Source organism: Macrotis lagotis, chromosome 7 (assembly GCF_037893015.1).
Source record: "Macrotis lagotis isolate mMagLag1 chromosome 7, bilby.v1.9.chrom.fasta, whole genome shotgun sequence".
Taxonomy (NCBI): Eukaryota; Metazoa; Chordata; class Mammalia; order Peramelemorphia; family Peramelidae; genus Macrotis; species Macrotis lagotis.
Genome location: NC_133664.1, coordinates 69,765,803 through 69,786,403, shown reverse-complemented (window position 1 = coordinate 69,786,403; position 20,601 = coordinate 69,765,803). Strand labels below are relative to the sequence as shown.

The window sequence follows — 20,601 nt, the reverse complement described above, 5'->3', positions numbered from 1 at the left end:
CAGCTAAGTCCTTGAACTATGTTTTTTAAAGTTACAAAATCCATGATTCTAATCTCTTACTAAGAAGATGGATCTTATTTCTTATCTATAGACTCAATTCTTCTCAAATCAATCAACAAATTTCAGGGCTATTTGCCTACCCTTAGAAGTCCTCCAGTAATTCCTCTCCCTCACTCCTAGCTTAATAAAATGTTGCCCTAGTACAGACTGAAATGTTCCAGCAAAACTCTTAGACGACAGTGGGATCCGACTGGGAGTATAATCTACAAAATCAACAGGACACAAAGGGCCAACATCTTGAATAGTATTAGAACTAAGATACGTCTCCAAAGTAGATAAGATGAAATTGCAGCCATAAATCACAGCAATAAAACAATCCTTTTGACTAGGAAAACAAAAATTCCTTGCCTTGATTTCAAAATGAGAATCAATGGGGCATAGGAGGGGTACCTGAGGGTCAGGAAGACCTGGATTCAAGTGTGCCCCTGACAGTCTGAGGCCAGACATTTAACTTTGAATGTCCCAAGCAGCTCTCTAAGACTGAGCAGGCCTTCCTGAACCCTAAAATTCAGAATTCTACCCTTATGGCCTTGCTTTGCATTGGCTTTACCTGGGTACCTTTGTCTCAGGACTTTCTTGTCCTGACACCTCTGTGTTCTACAATTTTGTAAGAGCATAAAGAAGAGCCAGAAAAGATTTCAATCTCCTAGAGCTTTCATTGCTTTGTTTTGCTAATTTTCTGCCCTGAATCATTATTATTAGTCCCCCGTGGTAAAATGTACATGAAGTGAACATCAAATATTGCTTTAAGTAAAAAAATAATCTTTAAAAGACTAATCATAGCCCTCATGCTCATTATTTTAGGGCCTCAGAAGATGTTGTACATTGCTCTGTGGATGCTGGCTGTGCCATCGCAGACTGCAGTCCTCTCCTGGCTGCAAGGTTCTGGGCTGGGGCCGGGAAGGCTCAGACAGAAGGCAGACCGACCTTCTTGGCTATCTTCATGAATGGGGAGCCAAGCAGCCGGCCCCCAGTGCTGCCTTCTCCTGATCAGCCTCCATGATGACCCCAAGAGCTCCTCCTGGCTTCTGGGTCCACAGAGAGGGATCAGGTTTGCACCTTAGTAGAGAGCCCTAGAAATTGTTGAAACTTTAATTTTACAAATTTGATGAATCTGTTTGAAACTTAGAACAGTAGGAGCTTTATTGGTCGTGCATAGTACAGTGAAGCCTGGTGGGAATTGAAGTGGCCATATTGATGCAGGGATTCAATTCCTCTTGAGGTTCACTTGGACCTTGGCCAAGCTTGATGATATAGGCACGGCAGTTGTCTTCCACAGAAAATGATGTATTGGGCTTAAAGGTCACGTACTTTGGGACAGGAAAGATTGGTGTGTCCTTGGTGGCTCATGCACAGTGAATGCTGTCTTGGCCTCTCCTTGTAGGACCACCTCCTGTGGCAGGCATCTTGGAGAATACCTGGAGCCAGGTGCTAAATCACACTCCAAGTGCCACCCTTGCCCATCCCACTGTGGAAATGCATTTATGTGTGAGGACCCAAAAGAGAAGTCTGTTTTTCCTCTCCTCTCCTCTCTCTTTCTCTAAGCTAGGACCCTATGCTTCCAGCCTTGGTGCTGGAGAACCATGGCCTCTGTCCCATGTGGCCGCACTGGCCCCAGGTTGAGCCAGCTCTTTGGACTGTTTCTCCTTTCTCTCTTCCTCCCAGACACCTGCTCTAGTCCATTTATTCTTCCCCCATCCTCAGGTGGCTTAGAAGCAGCTAGCTGTCTCTTCAGAAAAAAAAGTTTTAATCTGTGAACTCTGCAGGCTCATAAAATGATCCTGAGATCTTTCAACTTCTAACAACTCTCAGTCTTTATTGGCAATGCAAATTTCTGGGGCAACCCTATGATGGATATAGCAATATGATGCTCTCCCATATCCCCCATCCTCCTGGGGTGTCCCACGGTCACTCCTTTCCTCCCAATATTTAATCTTTCCCTCTCTAATGAATCTTTGCCTGCTCTCTACAAAAAAAACAAAAAGCATGTTCAAGTTTTCTGCCTGCTCAAAACCCTTCCCTGGAATCTTCCATCCCTGCTAGCCATTGACCTGAACTTTCCTTCCTTTCTTAGGCCAGCTCCTTGAAAGCTATCTGAACTTATTGCCTCTGCTTCTTCTCTGTCACTGGACTTTAAAGTCCCTGCCAGAGGGTTTCCAGCCCCATCAGTCAGCTGAAATAGCTCTCCCCTCAGTGTCCAGTGCTCCTGCAGTGGCCTTTTCTCAAAGCCCAGCCTTGTACTCCGGCCCTGGCCCCCGTTGTACAGTGGTTAGTATTGCTTGGGGCCCTCCATGTTGTCTCTGGCTTCTTGAGACCTTGGTATTAAGTCACAGCCCCCGGATGATGCCTCCTCCAAGGTAGGCACTGAACAGATGCTTGTTGTGGCGTTAAGTAATTTCCACAGTTGCAGCCAAAGAGCTTTCTTGCAGTTCTGTGTGCTCCATACCAAGATGGGCACTGTCGGCTATTCAGTATAAGATGTAGAACTTGCCTTCAAGTAATTTGCCATCTAATTAAAGAGGAACTTAAGATACATGAAGTAATTAGAAAGCAATAAAATCGGCATGTGCTTAAGTACTTTATAGAACATTCCTTCAAAACGTCCACAGTTATTAAGGTAATTGGCTGTACTACAGTTTTCATATCCCTAAGACTACTTATTTCAGAACCCTATATAATAATCTTGTTTTGCTATCTAGAAAGCCTTTTCTAGATAGTCAGGACATATGCAGAAAATGACTGAGAAGCCAAAATGAGAGCAGAGAATATATGTACTAAACACTCTTGCATTTTGTTCATTGAACAGCACCTCTGCCCGTGTTGTTGTTTGTCCTTCATTTTTTTTTTTTTTTTGGTAAGGTAATGGGGTTAAGTGACTTGCCCAAAGTCACATAGCTAAGTAAGCATTGAGTATCTGAGGCAGGATGTTAGGCCTCCAGGGCCGGTGCTGTTCCACTTATCTGCCCCAGTTCTTCATTTCTTGAAGGATGCAGTAGGAGACCTTGGCTTTTTAAGCTAAGGTTTTAACAGGCCTCAGCTTGACTGAGACAATGCCCATTCAGTGAATAAGGCAGAAAAGAAAGAAATGAATCAAAGAATAGCCTCTTTTGCATAGTAAAATCAACCAACCAACCAGTCAATCTGAGAGGGGTCTGGGTTTCTGACCAAACCAGAAACAATTGCTATTTACATTCACTCTGAACCCAAACATTGGTAGAACAAATACTCTAGTGTGGACTAAAGTAGGTGAGAGGAGAGAAGAGGAGAAAAGAAGAAAAGGGAAAAGGGTGGGGCAATGCTAGACTATTCACAGTGGCTCTTGTTTGTCCTTAGTTCTCAAAGAAGACCATGACTTCAGGGAGGTGATGCCATAACTTGGAAGTGATTTGGATTGCAGTGAGGGAGCTGTGCAAAGTCACCAGCTTCATTTTCTCTTTGGAGCCGTCTGGGTCCAATGGCAAGATTTAGATCAGGACCACTGGAGATGGCAGTGGGAGACCTTGATCTTTTTTTTAAGCTTAGCTTTACCATGTTTCAATTTGACTGAGGTAACATTTATTCGGGGATAAATGTTTGGTAAGAAATGAAACAAAAAAAACCCCTTTTACCTAATAAAAAACCCCAACAAATCAATCTGGGAGGGGAAGACCCTCAGGATTTCTGGGCAAAGCAGAAACAAATGCTATTTACATTCACTCTTGAGTCAGTCAGAGCCCAAACAGTGACCAAGTGGGACTTACCTGTCTTCCTTTTTGCCTGGTTAATGTACAGGTCAGACTATTTAGCATGCTACAGTTTGCTGTCTTTCTATCCTTATTCTCATACCGTTCTTTTCCACAAAGTATGTGTTATGGTTAAACTGACTTATTTCCCTTTTCTTCCTTCTATTGGGAATGGAATTGATAAAGGGGCAGTTAAATTGGAGCATATCAATTTGTTAGCAAGGCTAGCAGTTAGTTAAATAGCAAATCAGGTCTGAGGCCCCTAGTGGATGTAAAGACCCCATTTGGCAGTTATCATAGCATTCTAATAGTCAATAAAGAGGAACCATTCAACTTGCACAATCTTGAGTAACATGGCAGTGCTCTCCTCTGGTCAGAGTTTGACAAATTTTGTGGTTATTTCTAGAACATCCTGGAACGTTTTGTGGTTGTTAGAAAAAAACATACCTAAAAATGTATGGAACATTTTGTGGTCAGTCCCCATTATCCCAATTTCTTAGAATTGTCTCAATATTTTAATTTCCCATAATTACATGATTTACAGCAAAGAAAACTTTATAGCAAGCATACAAAATGGAAGGAACCAAACAAAATGGAGTTAGTTTGGGATTCTGCAATTCTCTCCTTTAATCCTTAGGAAATCTATTGTCTATGGATAACTTTTCCAACATCAATTGCATAAGATTTATTGTATATTCAAAATCAATTTTGAACTATCCGATTATTAAAGATTTATTTTGACCAAGTTTTGGTATAACAAGTATCTAACATTAAGTCAAAAGACAATTAATTGTTCACCCCCAAGATTAACTGTGGAAAGAGAAGTACTGGATGATAGTATTAAAATAAAGCAACACTTTACACCTAGATATGATTGAAATAGGTACAGGATTTAAACATAAAGGGTGATACCATAAACCAATTAGGAGAGCAAGGAACAATATGTCTGTCAAATCTATGAAACAGGAAGTTTATGACCAAGCAAAAGAGAGGATAAACATTATAAATTTCAAAATGGATAAGTCTGACCACATTAAATTAAAAAGGGTTCGCACAAATGAAAGCAATGCAGCCAAAATTAGAAAGAAGCTGTTCTTGTGTAAAGCTGTTCTTTTTCAATTTTTCATAATTTTCACTCATTTCAGGATTGATAAAGAATTCATTTCTAAAATAGAGAACTGAGTCAAATTTATAAAAAGACAAGCCATTCTCCAATTGAGAAATGATCAAAGGGCATGAAAAGTCAGTTTTCAGATGAAGAAATTAAAGCTATCTATCTCCATCTCTATATCTATGTATGTATATATATATATATGTGTATATATATGTATATATCTGGTCTTGAAAAAAAATGCTCCAAATCTATTGATTAGAAAAATATAAATTCAAACTACTCTGAGGTACCACCTCACACCTATCAGATTGACAAAGATGAAAAAAAAGGAAAATTATCGATGTTTGGAGCAGATGTGGGAAAACAGGGGCAGTAATGCACTGTTGGTGGAGTTGTGGACCGATCCACCCATTCTGGAGAGCAGCTTCGAGCTATGCCCAGAGAGCAGTACAACTGAGCAGACCCTTTGATTCAGCAACTCTACCACTAGTTCTGTATCCCAAAGGGATCACAAAAAAAGAGGGAAAGACTCATATGTGCAAAAATTTTTGTAGAAGACAAAGAATTGGAAATTGATAGGACACACACATCAACGGGAGGATGACTGAACAAGTTATAGTATATGAATGTTATGGAGTCCTATTGTTTTGTGAGAAATCATGAGTGGCCAGACTTCAGAAAAGCCTGGAAAGGCTTGCAAGATGCAGATGCTGAGTGAAGCAGGCAGAACCAGGAGAACCCTGTACATGTTAATATCAATATTGTGAGATTCATGTTTTCTTTGAGCTGCTTCCGTTCTGCCTTCCTCATAGAGCACATTCCCCTCACTGATGAGGGCATGCCATGCTGGGCAGTCCTGTGCCAGTGTCTAGCAACTCTTAAAAGTTCTTAAGAGACACCTCCAGGGTATCCCAGTGTCTTTCTTCTGACCCCCTTGAGAGCATTTGCCCTGTGTGACAATTATATTCTTCATAGAATAGTCTTTTTGACAAGTGTATGTCTGGCATTCTAAAATATATCTAGCTTATTGTAGTTTGCTCTCTGTAGTAATGTTGGAATGCTTGGCAGTTTAGCTTGAGAAAGGACATCATTGTCTGTTATCTTCTGCCAGGTGGTCTTCAGAATCTTCCTAAGACAATTTAAATGGAAGGATTCATTTTCCTAACCTGGCACTGGTAGATTGTCCAGGTTTCACAGGCATATAGCAATGAGGTCAACACAATGACTCTGGAGACCTTCAGTTTGGGGTCAAAGACCTCTTCTCTCCCACATTTTCCCTCAGAGCCTCCCAAATACTAAGCTAGCTCTGGCAATATGAGTGTCAACCTCAACTATGACAGATGCAGCTCCTCTCAGCTGTTCATTGATCAAGGACAATCCTGAGAGACCTATTTGGAAAATGCCATTCACATTCAGAAAAAAAAAAAAACCTATGGAATATGAATGTTTGCTTTTAAAAATTTCTTTTATGCTTTTTTTCTTTCTAGCTTATATTTTCATATTCTCCCCCCCCCCCCAGTTCTCATACCTCTTTTACAACATGGCTATATGGAAATATGTTGAACACATTTGTACATATAAAATCCATATCAGATTATTCACTGTTGTGGAAAAAGGGGGAGGGAAGAAAGGAAGGTAGAAAAATGTGAAACTTAAAAACTTGCAAAAGGATGAATAGTGAAAACTATCTTTGCATGTATTGGGGAAAAAATTAAAATGAATCAAAAGGGGGGAAATGGCAACAGACATATCTTTCACTGCTGTAGAATGGTTTTACTTTTATGGGAGGGTGATCAAACAGCATCTTCAAAAAGGTGAAATTCTCCTTTTGGTATGCTTTGCAAATAAAATAAAGCAAGGGAAAGTACACCACTTTAAATGAGTTTCAGAGCATAATTTACCTATAAAAGTTTTAAGTTCTTTCTTTACAGGCTCAATCTAATATGAACTCTTTACATATTATCTGAACCAAGGAAACTCAGGAAATTTACATACCATGAAACAGAAAGCTGAAGCAAAACAATACCAATCATTAAAAATAACCCCAAATCTCCTAGTAACCCCCTCCCAATGTTCAACCCATACATCTCATTTTGATAATTCTGTGCAGTCTCTGGAAACATCTTCCCTTGGAAATTCTGGAATAGGGCTCATTCTCAGAGCAGCTTTGTGATGGGATTCTTCTTAGAAAATCTCGAAGCTTTGCCAGTGACTTGGAACCAGAGAGGCAGATCTTCCTCTAAATCATTCTCATCACCTCCCAGGCAACTCTGCTAAAATCTACCAGTAACAAGACAATACAGTTTAATACCAACCTTCTAAATTTGGTTTTCCAATAATTAATTCATGTGGTAACAGCCAGTTCAGACCTCATGGTTCTAATCCTGTTAATAATAGACATAAGAAGTTCATTATAATTATTAATGCACTTTTATATTTAAAAATTGTATCCCAATTTTGAAAATTTGTTAATAAAACCTATTAAACGCCTTTCAATCTATTAGAAATATTTAGACAATATATGGAACACTATTGTTCTGTTAGAAACCAGGAGGGACGGGAATTCAGGGAAGCCTGGAGGGATTTGCATGTACTGATGTTGAGTGAGATGAGCAGAACCAGAAAAACACTGTACACCCTAACAACAACATGGGAGTGATGTTCAACCTTGATGGACTCGATCATTCCATCAGTGCAACAATCAAGGAGAATTTGGGGCTGTCTGCGATGGAGAATACCATCCGTATCCAGAGAAACAACTATGGAGTGTGAGCAAAGACCAAGAACTATTGCCTTTAATTTAGAAAAAAAAAACACTGATATCTTATTGTCTGATCTTGTTATCTCTTATACTTTATGTTTCTTCCTTAAGGATATGATTTGTCTCTCATCATATTCAATTTGGATTAATGTATACCATGGAAACAATGTAAAGACTGGAAAATTGCCTTCTGTGGGGGGGTGGGGGAAGGGAAGTAAGATTGGGAAAAAATTGTGAAACTCAAAATAAATAAAATCTTTTAAAAAATTAAAAAGAAACATTTAGACAATAGTTTTAAAACAGTCTGATCCGATTGCATAACTTATCTTTCCCAAAGGCATATAAATTATCTAAATTTTTCTCTGCACCTTCAACCTAACACTTCCATCCCCTGTACCTTGGTTCTTGGGAGACCCTGGGGTTGGATTTTACCCTTTCAAAGATAGTGTTAGTAGTCACAATTAATTTAATACCCAGTTTATGCTATAATTTTTACTTCTAAGAGTTTTTTTTGGAAAATTTCATAAATTCAATAGAATGCTGCCTGTCTAAAATTTCTGATGGACATTTCTATAAAAGTTTTCCAAATTTTCTGATCTCAGTGGGACCAAAATCACTTTCTCAAATCTCCCTTTTCAAAAATCTCAAATCTTTTATTCATCCTTTCTTTATTGTACTGATTTTCCCCCCTAAAAATTTAGCACAAGTTTTTATTACTCAATACCATTTAATTGCAATACTGTTAACTTTTGGGGTTCTAAAAGGCTTACAAATGTTTGCTTAAACAACTACATTCTGTTACATTACTCAGAATAAAACACAGTGGCAATGTAAAACTTTCTCCCAAATGAAATGTTACTTACTTTTCAAGTGGCTCACTGATACTACCTTTAAAAAACCTTCAGTTCCCCTTTTCTGAAAAAAAAAAAATTCAAACTTCAATTTGGAAATTTATAGTTGAAAATTTACATTTCAATCACATATTTTATTCATAATGCTATAGATTTCTGCAAACTATGTGCAACAATCACTTCCTCCTTATTTGAATCTCTTGTTTGCTCTTCCATCTTGATCAGTTAAAAAGACAAAGAGTCTTGAAGTCTTTGAAAGCACCTTAGAAACATTCTTTGGCTTATTGGGCTACAGGAAGAAGTTACACAGGAAATATGAAAAAACAGATACACAGATACACTTGCCAACAAAGTTTTTCCTTTAATAAAAAAAAGTCAGTTCCTATAATTTTTCAAAAGTTGTTTTTAATGACTCCATTTTTTCTAATTACATGCAAAGATAGTTGTCATCATTATTCTTTTGCATGCTTTTGGGTTTTGCATTTTTCCTACCACTTTTCCTTCTAACCCCCTTCCCCAATGGCAGCAAACAATTTGATGTAGGTTGTATATGTACAGTTGTGTTCAACATATTTCCATAAGAGGCATGTGGTATATACAATTTTCTTTTTAAAAATTTTTTTTTATTTAAGGTATAGGGTTAAGTGACTTGTCCAAGGTCACACAGCTCAGTAATAAGTATCTGAGGTTGGATTTGAACTCAGGTCCTTCTGATTTCAGGGCCAGTGCTGTATCCACTGTGTCACCTAGCTGCCCCAACACAATGTTCTAAAGGCAATCTCAAAACCTTTCATTTGGCAAACAGGAGTAGCGGGCATGACCCTTTAGACAGTTATCCCGGCAAACCAGTAGTAGTTCATTTGGTAGAGGTGGGGGGTTGTTCAATAGCCAGTCTCAATTTCTTTAATATATCATAGTCAAAAAGAGCCAAATTTAGGCCAGAATAATTCATTAGTTGAATCCTTTGCTATTAAATAGTGTACTTTTTAAGTCATACCTGAGCTTTCCTTGATTCCAGGACATGAGAAATTACTTTAAGGGAATTCCTTTTGGTATTCTATACTACCAGACTCATACTTTTTCTACAGAAGCACCACCACCTGTAGAAGTGATTCCCCTAGCTACAGAGGGATTCTCCTACCTATCCAAGGCACTAGATCCCATTTCTCCCTTAAGGTCCTTCCTTAGATGTCTTGTTCCCCCACAAATGTGGGGGCCAGCAACAATGTGGAAGGCTTAACTTAGCTCACGTGAATTGAGATTGAGGTCTAGGAGGAGTCCAGCTTCTGGACTGCAGAGAGTCCTTTAGTGAGCTCTAAGGTCTTCTAAGATGCTGTCTTGGGGGCTTGGGTCCCTTCTGCTTGCCAAGTTGTGGGAATGAAATTGATAAAGACTGAGGCAATTAAATCCAAGTGTATCAATTTATTAGACAGGCTAGCGGTTACATAACAAATCATGTTATTAACACCCCTCCGACTGTCCCTAATGAAGAGCCACTCAAGCTTCCACAATCTGGAGTAACATGGGATTGCTCTCTTCTGATTGCCAGAGTTGGACAAATTTTGTAGTTATTGCCAGAACATCCTGGAACATTTTATGTTGTGTATGAAACATTTTGTGGTTACCCCCCCATTTGTCCAGTTCCTCAGAATTGTCTCAACTTCGTGATTTTCTCATAAGTACATGATTTATGAACAAGAAGACAATCACAAAATGCAAAGAAACCAAACAAAAATGAAGTTAGTTTTGGATTCTACAGCCCCAGTGTTTCCCATGCCTGTGACCCCCTACCCCAACCTTTCTAACTTGTTCTTCAGAGCCTAATTCCAGATGCCACCTCTATGAACCCTTCCTTGGCCCTATCTAATCAATAATACTCTTCTCCATCCCACCTTGAAGGACAAAATTGTCTGTGCTTATGTGTGTTAGGTGTTATTTTATATTATGATTATAGGTATAGCTCTCATATCGTCTTAGTCTGCTATCTTATATAGTAAAGTTAATTTATCTTATTTAAACTCATTTCTCATAAAAGTCTACATATCAACAACTACTGCTAATATTTTTTTAATTTATTTTTTATTCTCATTTTGTACAAATGTTTTTCTTTACATTAATAAAATATACTTGTTTACAAGTAAACAAAATACCCCTCCCCCCTTGAATATAGATAGATTTGCTTGGGCAAAAAAAGTAAAGGGGAGAGAAAAAATTTAAAATAAAAAAATAATAGTCATAATTGTAGGTATGGCCAGGTGGTGCAATGGACGAAGCACCATCCCTGGAGCCACGAGCCCCCGAGTCCACATCCAGCCTCGTAAACCCAACAATCACCCAGCCATGTGACATGCAAGCCACCCGATCCCCACTGCCCTGCAAAAACCAAAAAGAAGGAAAAAAAAAGACCCAAAATAAAATAAAATAGTAATAATAGTAGGGGTGGCTGGGTGGCAGACAGAGCATTGGTCCTTGAACCAGGAGCACCTGGGCCCGAATCCGGCCCCAGACACCCAATGATCCCCCTGCTATGTGGCCCCAGGTAGGCCACCCAGCCCCACTTGCCCTGCACCCTCCCCCAAATAATAATAACAAAAAATGTGTTTCAGTCTTTGTTACAACACCATCAACTCTGTCGTGAGTGGATCACATTCTTTATGATAAGTCCATCACAAAAGTTACTTCCATATTTTTCCAACATTGCCATTGCTGATCGCAACTCCCTCCTTTCTTATTTCTCCGCTACCATGTACTATATTTTCTCTCTCCTTTCACTCTGACCCTGCTGTAGGGTTGCTGAGTGGCACAGCAGACAGATCCCTGGTCCTGGAGCCAAGAAACCCTGAGCCCCCATACCACCCCTTAGGCCCAGAATCCACCTGGCCCTATGGTCCTGGGCAGGCCATCCAATCCCAGCCCCTTGCAAGAAGTAAAAAAGAAAATGTGTTCTATCTGACCACTGTCCCCCCATGGTCCATCCTCTCCTCCTTTATTCACATCCCCACCCCTTCCCCCTGCTCCCCCCTCCTTCTTACTCCAGATGTCTATACCCCATTGAGTATATTTGCTGTTTCCTCTCCTAGCCACCTCTGATGAGAGCAAAGGTTCCCTCATTCCCCCTTGCCTTCCCCCTTCCATATCATTGCAATAGCTCATTGTAATAAAAAAAATCTTATGTGAAATATCTTGGACTATTCCCCCTCTCCTTTTTCTTTCTCCCATTCCATTTCCCTTTTTTTCTTATTGACTCCATTTTTACACCATATTTTATCTTCTAATTCAGCTTTCTCCTGTGCTTCAACTATAAAAGCTCCCTCTACCTGCTCTATTAACTGAGATGGTTTATATGAATATTATCAGTATCATTTTTCTATACATGCAGTTCATCCTCATTAAGTCCCTCATATTTCCCCCCTCTCCTCCAATCTCCATGCTTCACCTGAGTCTTGTATCTGAAGATCAAACCTTCTGTTCAGCTCTGGCCATTCCAAAAGGAACCTTTGAAATTCCCCTGGTTCATTGAAAGTCCATCTTTTTCCCTGGAAGAGGACATTCAGCCTTGCTGGGTAGTTCATTCTTGACTGCATTCTAAGCTCTTTTGCCTTCCAGTATATTGTATTCCAAGCCCTTCGAGCTTCCAATGTAGCTGCTGCTAAGTCCTGTGTGATCCTGACTGCAGCTCCACGATATTTGAACTGTGTCTTTCTGGCTGCTTGTAATATTTTCTCTTTGACTTGGGAGTTCTGGAACTTGGCTATAATATTCCTAGGGGTTGGTTTTTTGGGATCTCTTTCTTGGGGGGGGGAGGATCAGTGGATTCTCTCCATTTCTATTTTGCCCTCTGCTTCTAGGATATCAGGGCAATTTTCCTGTAGTAGTTCTTTGAAAATGATGTCAAGGCTCTTTTCCTGATCATGACTTTCAGGTATTCCAATAATTTTCAAATTATCTTTCCTAAGTCTGTTTTCCATATCAGTTGTTTTTTCAATGAGATATTTCACATTTTCTTCTAATTTTTCATATTTTTGGTTTTGAAGTATTGATTCCTGATTTCTGGTAAATTCATCAATCTCCCTGAATTCTATTCTTTGTCTGAAGGATTTATTCTCCTCAGAGAGTTTTCTTATCTCTTTTTCCATCTGGCCAATTTTGCTTTTTAAAGCATTCTTCTCCTCAATAACTTTTTGAACTGTTTTATCCATTTGACCTAAGCTGGTTTTTAGCATGCTATTTTCTTCAGCATTTTTTTGGATTTCCTTGACTAAGCTACTGACTTCATTTTCATGTTTTTCCTGCATCTCTCTCCTTTCTTTTCCTAGTTTTTCTTCTAACTCCCTCATTTGATTTTCAAAGTCTTTTTTGAGCTCTATCATAGCCTGAGCTCAATTTCTGTTTTTCTTGGAGTCTTTAGATGCAGGAGCTTGTGCTTCCTCATCTTCAGACTGGGTATTTTGATCCTTCTTGGGCTCATTTGCAAAATATTTCTCAATGGTCTTCCTCTTGTTTGTTCATTTTCCCAGCCTAAGCCTGTTTTTGGGGGTGCTTCCTGAGCTTTTGGGACACTCCCACAAGGGTCTCAGTGTGTGAGGTTCTGTCCTCCCTCCTGGTCTGTGAATGACCATAGGCGCCCCCCTCTCCCATGGGGCTGAGGTGGGGGGGGGGCCCTGCTGTTCTATGGGGGGACTAGACTGGGATCAGGATCTGAATGTGGTCAGAGCCCCAGAGTCCTGTTCCAGAGGCAGAGGACAGAGCTCTGCAGTCTCTCCTCACTCCCCTCAGCTCAATGGGCTCATGCCCTGGGGGCTCCTGCTTACCAGCTCCACCTGCTTCTGTTTCCCTGTCTGGGCTGCCCAAAGACCAAGCTGCTAGCTGTGTGCCCTGAGGGCTGGGCTCCACGTGCTCGTTCTGGCAAAGGTCCCCCGCTGTTCCCCCACTTTGTGCTGGTGCTCCCCGAGGTGCAGCTCAGGAGACTCCCCCGCTGCTGTGAGCTGAGGCTACCAGCGCCCTGGGGCTGCCTCCGGGAAGCTGAAGTTCTTTGGCTCTGGCGGGCCACCCCTCTGGCAGGCCACCCCTCCGGCCCCAGGGAGCAGAGCCTTTCTGTTCTTTTCCAGGTTACCTTGAGTAGGAGAACTGCCTCACTGGGTCCCTTTGTGGGTTCTGTCTCTCGAAAGTTTAGTTAGAGTCCTTAGTTTATGAGTTTTTATCAGAGAACTCCTAAGACTTGATCCCTTCATGTCGCCATCTTGGCTCCCCCCCCCACTAATATTTTTGTAGGATCTAGCACTTCTCAAATATTATCTCATTTGATCCTTTCAGTGGTCCTGAAAGGCAGGTACTATTACTCCCATTTTATTGATAGAGAAACTGAGACCGAAGGAGGTTAAATGATTTGTCCACAGTCGACCCAGCTGGTAAGTTTCTGAAGCTAGATTTGAACTTGGGTTTCCTGACTTAAAACCCAGCACTCTCTCCACTCTGCCACCTAACTACCCCTAAGTGATGTGTGCCTATTGGGTTCTTAATAATTGTTGGGTTGAATTAATCATAGCCGAAATGCAGTTATTTGACATATAATTCTAATACGCTTAGTTATGAAATTTCTCAGTCCATTAGAAATATCAAATTAAAGAATGAAGCTGTCAGAGGCCATCATGCTGACAGGTTGACACTGAGAGCAGAAAAGAAATTAAAAAAAGCAGACTCAAGAACTAACAAGCATAGCAGGCTGAACTTATTTAGTGTACATACCTCAGTGGTTTCTGAATTCATCACTGAATTATAGCACAATGTAATCATTAACACTCATGAGATGCTATTTAATCATCTGGAAGAAATTGGGTTAGAAAGATTAGAATTTAGAGAGGAATAAATAGTTAACGTTTTTAAAGTTTGGGTGCTTAAAGGAGTAAACTTGTAATCTGGCAAATAGATACTAATATATTGGTTATGTAGGCATATGAAGTGGTGTTTTTTTCTATTTCATTATTTTTATATTTGTGAAGTTACTACCAATACTTATTTTTAGAACTACTAGTGATTTATAAAAAATGTATATCCCAAATTTGAATATATAGAAAAATCAACTTGCTTAAAAATTATTCTTTCAATTTTCAAAATGAAGAAAATATGATTCTGAACTAAGAATTACCTCTCAACTGAAGTTTTTTTAGAAGTGTCAGCAGATTTTTAAAATGTGTAACATTTATTCAAAGATATGGTGTCAGCAGAAGATAATGCACTTGTTTCAATCTCACTTCAGCTTTTAGAAATTCCTTTGGCCTTGAGCCGTCTATGAAAATGGCCCTTTCTGAAGACTCTCTCAAATTTAGAATATTGAACTAATAATAAGTGCATTTGAATTAAATGCCAGTAAGTCTCTAGAATGATGTGTTTGAGATAATAAATTCAGAAAAGAAATTTCAAATAATTGAGCTGCACAATTTGACACTAATTATTAACAAAAATAAAATATGTTTTGTTAAGTGCTTCCCAGATCTTTCTTCTCTCTACATAGTCAAACTCAGATCAATATTGATATATCTGAAAAATCTCAGAGCCAGGACCTCAACCAGTCAATAAGTATTTATTAAGCACCCACTGTACTAAACATTGGGCTTACAAAGAAAGATGAAAGATCATATAATCCAATGAGGGAGACAACATGCAATTAAATACAAATAAGTTATACATAGGATAAATTGGAAAGAATCAGCAAAGAAACTTGAAAATGCGTGCTTCATGAAGTGGTTCCCCTGGAATAACACCTAAATCTAGGTCTACTTTTTAGGATAGGATACACCATCTAAAAACATGTATACAGTTCAGATTATTTAGATAAAAAGAAATCAAGTTCTAAGAAAAATCAGCTTGTACCCTCAAGTATCATTAGGTATATGATATTAAATTGAAGAGAGGCAGATTTGGTCTTGATATGAGGAAAAACTTGCTGGCATTTCTCAGAGTGACTGAAGATTGAAGGAGACCCAGATAAGAGATAGATTCTCTCTCACAAGATACTTTTAATTTCTTCTTTTTTTCTTTTTCTTTTTTTTTTTTGCAAGGCAATGGGGGTTAAGTGGCTTGCCCAAGGCCACACAGCTAGGTAATTATTAAGTATCTGAGGTTGGATTTGAACTCAGGTCCTCCTGACTCCAGGGCCAGTGCTCTATCCACTGTGCCACCTTAGCTACTCTTATACAATTATCATCTAGTGACCTTCTGAACACACATATATCTAATTGTTTCAAGAATTACACCTAGCCTTTTCTTAGCATTGCCACCTAGCCACCCCCACAAGATACTTTTAAACAAATGCTGAGGCTTTATATGTTGACAATAGGGATTTTTGAAAAATAGTCTTTCAGGATCTTTCTTAAAACTCCTTGGGTCATTGCTGTTTAGATACTAGAGTCCAAAATATTCTTAGTAGTATATTCTGAGGGGAATGTCAGAGACTTAATTTCCAAAATTTAAGGTACTATACCAATATTAACTATTTGAACTAGATGTTTGAATGAACCTGTGACCATTTTACTAACTGGTTGCTCATTAATCCTGCTTTCACATAGTCATTGCTACTCAAAATTTCTGATCAGTTGCTTTTGTTGGCATAAAATATTGAAGAAATCCTCACAAGTTCCTGCTGGGTAATTAGGATCTAAAGTCATAGTGGCTTTATATAAAACTGTTTTGGAGTATACTATTTGTTGACTGGTAGGGAACTGACCATATTCAGCACATATGCAGAATGCTAATTGATTTTGTCAAGCTGATCTTTACCAAAAAATGAGGTTTTGAAATAAAGTGACAAATCCTTATTTCCATCTCAAATAATTCTCTAAGATGAGGATCAAAATTGCAATAGGCTATTTTAAAAATATAGCCAATAACATCTTTCTTGATTTATTAGAGTTATTGATACATTTATAAAAATTAACTCAAAGGACAGGCTGATGGCCATGGTTGAATACATTCACCCATCACCTTTCATGAACAGATTTTCAGGGATGCAATTTCCTGTAAGTAGACAATAAGATGAAAACTGTTTCCATATATGCTGTCAAGTGCATTTCAGGACCATTGCATATATGGTGTATGTTGAAGGTCATGATTTACATAAATATATTTTGGGAGAGTCAGTGATTGGATTTAGATACCAAGACAACATACCACTATTAAACAGCCAGCTCCAAGGAATTTACATGGTCTCAGTGTAGACAACATTTAGAGTTTTAGTCATTTCTACTTCATTGAGCATCTTTGTTTTCAGTTCTTTGCTACCTCACAAAAAAACATTCTCCTATAAATATTTTTGTGTATGGGGACTTTCTTCTTATCAGTGATCTACTTGGGGTATATGCCTACTCATGTAATTGCTGGGTTAAGGGATATGGACATCTTAGTCATTTTAATTGTGTAATTCTAAGTTTTCCAAAATGATTTTTAAAGTTCCACTAATGATCCACTCATGTCTCTGCTTTCCTGTAACCCTTTATCATTGATTTCCTAATTTTTGTCTTTACCAGTTTACTGGGTATGAGGTGAAACCTTAGGTTGGTTTTGATTTGCAGTCTTCTTGTTGGTTATTTGGTGCATTCTTCAATAAAGTTTTTTTAAAATAGTTTTGCAATTCTTTTCAGAGCTATTTGTTTATATCTTTTGACTTACCAATGCTTTCTTACACTAAGGATCACATTCAGGGACATTTTTTTTTCTTCAGAAGTTGGCTCTGGCCTTCTTAACCTATACTTGCTTGTTATATGTATGTATGTATGTATGTTTTGAAAAGTAAAGGTTTTTTGACAGTATTGATGCAAAATACCAATTTATTTATTGGAAGAAAATATAGAAATACTATATCTATTTCTGTGATAATGTCAACATGTATCAAAATGTATGCTAGAATTGTTGGGGGAGCTGTGAACTGATCCAGTCATTCTGGAGAGCAGTTTAGAACTATGCTCAAAGGACTGTAAAGCTGTGCAGATGCTTTGATCCAGCATTGCCACTCTTAGGTCTGTATCGCAAAGAGATCATTAAAAAAAGGGAAGAACCACATGAACAAAAATATTTATAGCAGTTCTCTTTCTGGTAGCAAAGAATTGGAAACCAAATGGATGCTTATCAATTGAGGAATAATCATAAGCAGGTAGATTTCAGGGAAACCTGGAAGATTTACGTGATCTGATGTAAAGTGAAGTGAGCAGAAGCAGTTGAACTTTGTACACAGTAACAGCAGCATTGGGTGATGGTCAGCTGTGATGGACTTAGCTCTCCTCAGCAATGATCAAAGACAATTCTAAAGGACAAATGATGGAAAATGCCACCCATATCCAAAGAAAGAACTCTGCAGTCTCAATGCAGATTGAAGCATTCTATTTTCACTTTAAAATATTTTTTTCTTTTTTGTGGTTTTCCCTTTTGTTCTGATTCTTCTTTCACGACTAATATGACTAATATGGAAATATTTTTGACATGATTATACATGAGTAATTTCTATCAGATTGCTTGCTTTCTTGGAGAAGCAGAGGAAAGGGAGGGAAGGAGAAAACTTGAACTCAAAATCTTAAAAAAATGAATGTTGAAAACTATCTTTACATATAATTTAAAAAATTAAGGCAAAATAATGCATTTTGATAATGAATAAAAAATATACTAGATAGTGAAAAATTATATGAGAAACTATTACATGGGTATGTATTACGCTGTCTTCAAACTTAAAATTTCTGCAGGACTTTAAAATTAATCAGCAGTGTAATCCCAATAGAAGCAAGGTGCTTTCAGTTTATCAGCAGAGAACTGATTAAGAGATACCCTGAGTCACATATTTTATTTAATGTTCTCATTTTTCAAATCCTCTAATCAAAATTCTTGCATGTCATAGCATTTTTCTGATTTGGCAGTGGGCTGCTAATGTAATTTTTTTTCTTGGATGATGGATAAATCCATAAAGCATTTATTAAATGCTTCCTATATGCTGTATACTTCTAGGGATACAAACATAAGAAGTGAGACACTCCTGGCTTCAAGGCTCTTACATTTTAGTGGAGGAACATAGCACAAAATGGGGACCTGGCATGTAGGCAGGAGACAGTCTACATAGATGTAAGGGTGGTAGTGGCCTGGATCAAGGCAAAAATAAAGTCTATGTTGACCTGTTAGAATGCAGGAGGGTTTCAGGTGGGGAAGAGATGGTGGAAATCCTCTGGTCTACAGATTGTAGATAGATTTGTGCAAAACAGAGAAAACATTAGAAGGGGGAATTGATTTGTAGTCATTTTGAAGTGAAATTGTAGTCTCAGTGCGGTCTCTTGTGATTGGTGTCCAAAACAGAAAAGAGTACTAGGAATAATAAGCTTGAATTAGGTTTGCAGAGAGTGATTTTCCTTTTACTTCTTCATACCTCATATTTAGGGACATTGGCAGGCTGGCATAAAGAGGTTGGACTGGCTTCTGCCTCTGCAGTCCCTGTCCTAGGAATAAATGAAAGATTTCTATTTCCAGCACCATCAAGCTGTCACTTTCTTCAAGCAACCAATTCACTCAATTTTCATTTTTAATCAACTATGTTTAAATATATGGTATATTAACCAAAATTAAAAGTAAGCATGTAAGAGTGATTTATAAAGCACCCTGCATTCACTCTAGCTGTAATTGATGGCAGGAGCAGTCTGCCTTCTTTAATTTTTCTTCCTTTTTTGATAGATTTTCTTGCTAATGCACTTTGCAGCAATCCAAGTGGGGCAAGTCAGGTTATAATTATCTGGAACTTTTGTATGGTGCTCAGGAACAAAGGGCTGCCTACATGCTGACAAAGGATTGTATTTCTCAAGGTGTCGGCGTGTTGACTTTGCTTGGGTGATGCCTGTAAAGCACCAAGAGAGAAGCAGCTATTTAATGCACCATCCTTTTGTATGTGGAAAATTTATAAAATAAATTCTGTTTTCCATCAAATTCAGAAAATAGAACATTCTGGTGCAAAAGACATTTCATTCAATAAGCTGTTTCCATATATACTGTTAAGTTCTATACTGTCCCACTATTTAATTCTAGGTCCCATTCATTGTTTAATTGGAATGTTTGGAATTCTTCAGTCTCCCTATGTGGCCATCCTGCTGGTCATATATCTCTCCTTTAGGTTCCTTCTTTTAAAATAAGCACATTTCAGGAATTACATTAAAAGGGGGTTTTGTTCATTGAAAATGGCATGAAGGATAGACAGTCCATTTGTTTCATTAGTATCCATGCTGTTCCAAGACATCCGGGGAGACCTGGTACATGAGGTTCACCCTGGGTGATGATTTCCAGGAGAACCCGAACAAGAGTCACATGGGCTGGATCAGTAGAATGGATCATGCCTTTTCTTCATTGGAGAGAGCACCCCCATACTTTAAATCACAGGATCACAAAAGAACCAAAGTATTGTTAATACTATGAAACTTAAAAAGAAATCTTTAGATTCCAGGATTCCTTTTTTTAAAAAAGTTAACTTGCTAAGTTTAGAAGTCTGGGTAAGGGAAGTACATTAACTGAAAAACCCCTGTCAAGACTCTAGCAGTTAGCATATCTTGACTGATTTAAATGATATTTTGTAATGATGAAGATATTGAAAGCATGAACTTTCCATATACTTTGTCCAATCAAATCCTAACAGGGGTCCCATTAGCATGATGACCAATATTTTCGTTTGGTCATAAGCCTTGTGGTCTTCATGCTAGTAGCTGTGATTTTCAAGTTTAAAAGGGAACTGTAAATCGTATTCAGTGCTCACTCTCCCTCAGCAGGACCCCAACCAAGGGATGGTCAAGCTGTATTATCTGCAGACTGTGGGCAGCTGGGGGAGAAGCAGAAGGTAGGACGTCACCCGTGGCACCAGGCCTGCAGTTCTATTCCTCAGTCTGGAGAGAAGTGTGTTTCCTGATGGTTGGGTTGCTTATCTAGGAAACTCTTACAGGATTGAGAAAAAGAATAACAGCAAATTTCCAAGGCCATGTTACTGGAAGGTCAAGTCCAAAGAAACTTTATGACCAGGTAGAACATTCTGGGAATGTTCACACTGAGGACAAGAGATCATACACTCGTGACATAGTGGCTTCC

The 20,601-nt window shown here is 38.6% G+C and overlaps 1 protein-coding gene across 10 annotated transcripts in view; it reads left to right on the top strand.

Annotated features, from left to right (window-relative positions):
• Positions 1-20,601, top strand: part of ZNF438 (zinc finger protein 438) — a 137,360-nt gene that overhangs the window by 87,456 nt on the left and 29,303 nt on the right. For 2 of the 10 annotated variants that reach the window (XM_074193086.1, XM_074193087.1), the window contains exon 3: positions 865-1,111. The exons of 7 other annotated variants lie outside the window; for them this stretch is intronic. In XM_074193086.1, the coding sequence (XP_074049187.1) occupies positions 1,008-1,111 (104 nt within the window). In that variant the 5' untranslated portion in view covers positions 865-1,007. Of the gene's footprint in view, positions 1-864; positions 1,112-13,544; positions 20,357-20,601 lie in introns of those variants that run through there. One more of the 10 variants, XM_074193088.1, reaches the window with a different exon arrangement.